This window comes from Telopea speciosissima, chromosome 6, assembly GCF_018873765.1.
Source record: "Telopea speciosissima isolate NSW1024214 ecotype Mountain lineage chromosome 6, Tspe_v1, whole genome shotgun sequence".
NCBI lineage: Eukaryota > Viridiplantae > Streptophyta > Magnoliopsida > Proteales > Proteaceae > Telopea > Telopea speciosissima.
Genome location: NC_057921.1, coordinates 42244605 through 42248578, shown reverse-complemented (window position 1 = coordinate 42248578; position 3974 = coordinate 42244605). Strand labels below are relative to the sequence as shown.

Sequence of the window (3974 nt, the reverse complement as noted above, 5' to 3'; positions counted from 1 at the left end):
TAAACTAAGGAATGAACATATTAGAGCTGTCTTGGGCGTTGCTCCAATCAATGACAAGTTTCGAGAGAGTCATTTGAGGTGGTATGTCACATTCAACGGATGCTTAGGGACGCTCCAGTAAGGAGAAGTGATATAATCCTTGTTGAAGGAGCTAAAAGAGCCGAGGGTAAGGCCTAAAATAACCATAGGAGAAGTTGTGAGGAAGGACATGTATACTATAGGCCTTGTACCAAGTATGACCTCGGAAAGAACCTATTGGAGGGCAAAGATTCATGTAGCAGACCTCATTTAGCTGAGATGTTCCTGACTTGTTGGGTTGTGCCTCTTTTCTCTTACTTTCATCTTGTTTCATTTTTTTGTTATTTTTCCATCTTTCATTTATTAATTTCCGTTTTCATTTCTCACCTCACCCCCCTTTTCCTATATCTTCATTTCCCCTTTTTTTTTTGTTGTTTAGACCTCAGTTTTACCTATTTTGTTTTGTTTGGATCCATGTAGCTGACCCCGTTAAGTTGGGATAAAGCTATGTTTGTTATTGTTGTACTCTAATAATGCATCACCTATCCACAATTTCTTTAATCCACCCAGTCAATGGCATTTGCGATGGACTGCATCAGCGGATTATTGAATTGGAAATTGAGCTGCACGAAGCCTAGGTAAGACTTCGTGAGGCTGAGGAAGGAAACAAAGATGGTAGTAATGTGACAACATCAGAAGTCACGAGGCGAAATGGAAGAGGCAATACTGACATCGGCCGTGGATTTCAATTTCAACAGCACCTGTTACATGCCTTGCATTAGTGCTCCTTCCAATCCCTACAATTTCAAAGAGTTCTACTTCAGCTCCCATCAGCCTTGTTCATTTCTCAGCCATGTACCGTTATCTCAATGACTTTCTTCCTCTGTAATCCCATTTGACTGGGATGAGAAGCACGGGAAGCCCAAATCCAAGGGACACATCCTTGATTGAAATACAGAAAATTTGCAAATAGAAGGATTTGGAATAAGGAAGACGAAATGATAAAAGATCTTTGGAATAGGGTACTGGAAGACAATCTTTTTCACTGATAATTTTATTGATATCATAATGACATATTTGCCATGGAGAAACACATCTCGGTTTTCACAGAAGCAAAGTTATTTCTCAATGTGGAGACCTGTTCCTAAACTATAAGCTTCCAAAAGGGAGGAGCACCAAAACAATATATGTAAACAATGTACAGTTCTTGTGGTTATCCTTGAGAATGCCTTCCTTACAAAACTGAGACAGCAAAGACATATTTCATAGTCTTTCAAAAAAATGAGTGTTATATAATCAAAGAATCATCTTCAACCTGTCCAGCTAACTGTTCCAAGACTGAGTATATTTCATCCTTCGAAGGGTGCAACAAATCAGAAGCAGTGAATGCATGCAGCTTACTCTCGATTTCAACCCAGCTAATGGCTCTCTCTTTTCTCACTCTTCTCTTATTCATAAGATGCCTCACCTTTTCCACTGATTCCCACCTTCCAACCGCAGCATACATGTTTGAAAGCAATACATAAGCTGGAGAAGATTGAGGCTCTAACTCAATAAGGTGTTCAGCTGCTTTCCTTCCCAATTCTATATTTCCATGAATTTTACAAGCACCAAGTAAGGCATTCCAAACTCTATTATCTGGTCTCATAGGCATATTCTCAAGCAACTCCGACACCTCGTTGAATCGTCCAGCACGACCCAAGAGATCAACCAAACATGCATAATGCTCTTGGGTGGTAACAATAGTTTTGTCCTTGGTCATGAATTTAAAATAACTAAGCCCTTCATCCACAAGGCCTGAATGGCTACATGCATTAAGAATTACAACCACTGTAACATTATTAGGCTTTATTCCTGCTCTCACCAGGTCACCGAATAGTTGGATAGCCTCTTTGCCACGACCATGTTGTGCCAAGGCCGAAATCATTGTGTTCCACAGCACGACATCTTGCTTATTACCTATACAGTGAAACACCTGTAGACTAACTTCCAAACTTCCACACTTTGAGTACATATCAATGAGAGAACTTACAACTATCGTATTAGGTCTGAAGTGATTCCGTACCAGATAAGCATGAATTTGTTTACCATGTTTGAGTAAAGCAATGCTGGCACAAGCACAAAGACTACTACTGATAGTGAATTGATCTGGTTTGATGTACATCATCATCATCTCTGAGAAGAGTTCCAGTGCTTCGTGCCCCAGACCACTCTTAACATATCCGGAGATCAAAGCTGTCCATGAAACAGGGTTCTTCTCTGGCATCTCATTGAACAATTTTCTAGCTGATTTGATATCCCCCCCCTTCGCATAACCTGATACCAATGTGGTCCAAGCAAGAACATCTCTTGTAGGCATGTCATCGAACATCTTCCTGGCATCATCAATTACCCCGCATTTTGCATAAGCATCCACAGTAGAGCTTGCAAGAACTACATTAGATGAGAATCCAACTACCAAAACCTGAGCATGTACCTGCCTAGTTAGGTCCAAATGCTCCAACTTCACACAAGCAGTCAGAATACCAGCAAAGCTGAACTGGTTAAACCCAAGAGAAGAACGACGCAACTGTGCATAAAATCTCAAACCTTCATTACAAAACCCATTCTGCGCCAGGGCAATTATCATGGTATTCCAGGACACAACATCCTTCTCAGGCATTTTGTCAAACAACTTCCTTGCAGGTTTCAGCATTCCTTGCTTAGCATAACCCGCCAGCATATTGTTCCAAGAGAACAAATTTCTAACACGCATCTTGTCGAACACTCGACGAGCTTCCATGTCATCACCACATTTAAAGTACATATTGATTAAATGGTTCAACAAATACGTTCTGGGGTGTTTGAGGCCAGTCAGTTTCAAATAGAGGTGAACCCATTTGCCCTCTCGAAGGGATCTAGAGCTGGCGCACTGCTTCAAGAGAAAAGCAAGCGTTCGATGGTCTAAACGCAGGCCCCGGCGGGAGAGCAGCTCTAAAGAATCGACGGTTTCTTTGAGTTTACCCTGGGAGCAGAGGTCAACAACGCTCTGAACAATACAAGAGCGCCTGAGTTTCTTGGTTTTGGTTCCAAGGGTTGAGAGAAGGCGATCAGGGTAAGAAAGAGAGCGCATTGCTGATAGAATTGATCATGTGAGAGCATCTTTTCATCAACCGACCCTGATTCAACAGTCAACACTCAACAGATAACAACACTGTGTCGTCTGCGATTGAGATTCCGGCATAGGAAGAAGACGAAGCAGACGACGAAACCCTTTTGTACGACTCCGAAAGCCTGAAATTTTGCAACTCACGAAGTTACACCGATCTTATCTCAAATCGACAGGCAGAAATGTTGTACATCCTTGCAGTTAACCTATCAGAATCATACCATTGGAATTGTTTGGGGGGTAGGAGAGATAGATAGGGGGGTAGGCAGCCATAACATTACGTTGAAACTAGAAAGCCAAAAAAAAATCTGAAATGAAGCAAAAAGTACAGCAGGAGCTCAAACAGTGACTTGACTTATCGCTTTCTTCTGTGTGACTTGCAGTGCAATAGTAGATTTTTGAGTAATTTTAGTTTCACTTTGAATTTAATTAATGAACATAAAAAGAGAATTGCGCACTCAACTTACAGAATTTATCACTGAAGGCGGAGGGTGAAATCCTGAGACCTGAATCAATGTGTTCGATTCTCTAGCGCCACTGCCTCGCGCGTGAGAAATTGGGGTTCTACAGGCTACAGCTATTGCCTACTGCAGAAGCACCAAGCAGTAGGAAGCTGTAGGATTTCCTGACAAGCTGGGCATTTACAAAAACACCCTTCTCAACTTGTTCTTATTATTCAAGTTTTTGGGAGAGGACTGTTGGGCATGCGGCGGATCTGGCTCTCCTCTAGGGATGTAAATGAATAGCCAAAATCCGTTCCGTATCTATCGGTATCTGTTTAGCACTATTCAAGTTTGTCCGAAAGCTA

At 41.7% G+C, this 3974-nt stretch overlaps 1 protein-coding gene across 1 annotated transcript; it reads right to left on the bottom strand.

Moving 5' to 3' along the window:
• Window positions 1–1047: 1047 nt before the first annotated feature.
• On the bottom strand, window positions 1048–3410 carry LOC122666190 (pentatricopeptide repeat-containing protein At2g21090). Its single transcript, XM_043862332.1, has one exon. The coding sequence runs from the start codon at window positions 3128–3130 to the stop codon at window positions 1307–1309; it is 1824 nt and encodes a 607-aa protein (XP_043718267.1). The 5' UTR covers window positions 3131–3410; the 3' UTR covers window positions 1048–1306.
• Between the last annotated feature and the right edge of the window lie 564 nt (window positions 3411–3974).

Excerpts from the sequence above, each read along its gene's own strand:
- LOC122666190 (XM_043862332.1), bottom strand. The coding sequence starts at position 3,130 with ATGCGCTCTCTTTCTTACCCTGATCGCCTTCTCTCAACCCTTGGAACC.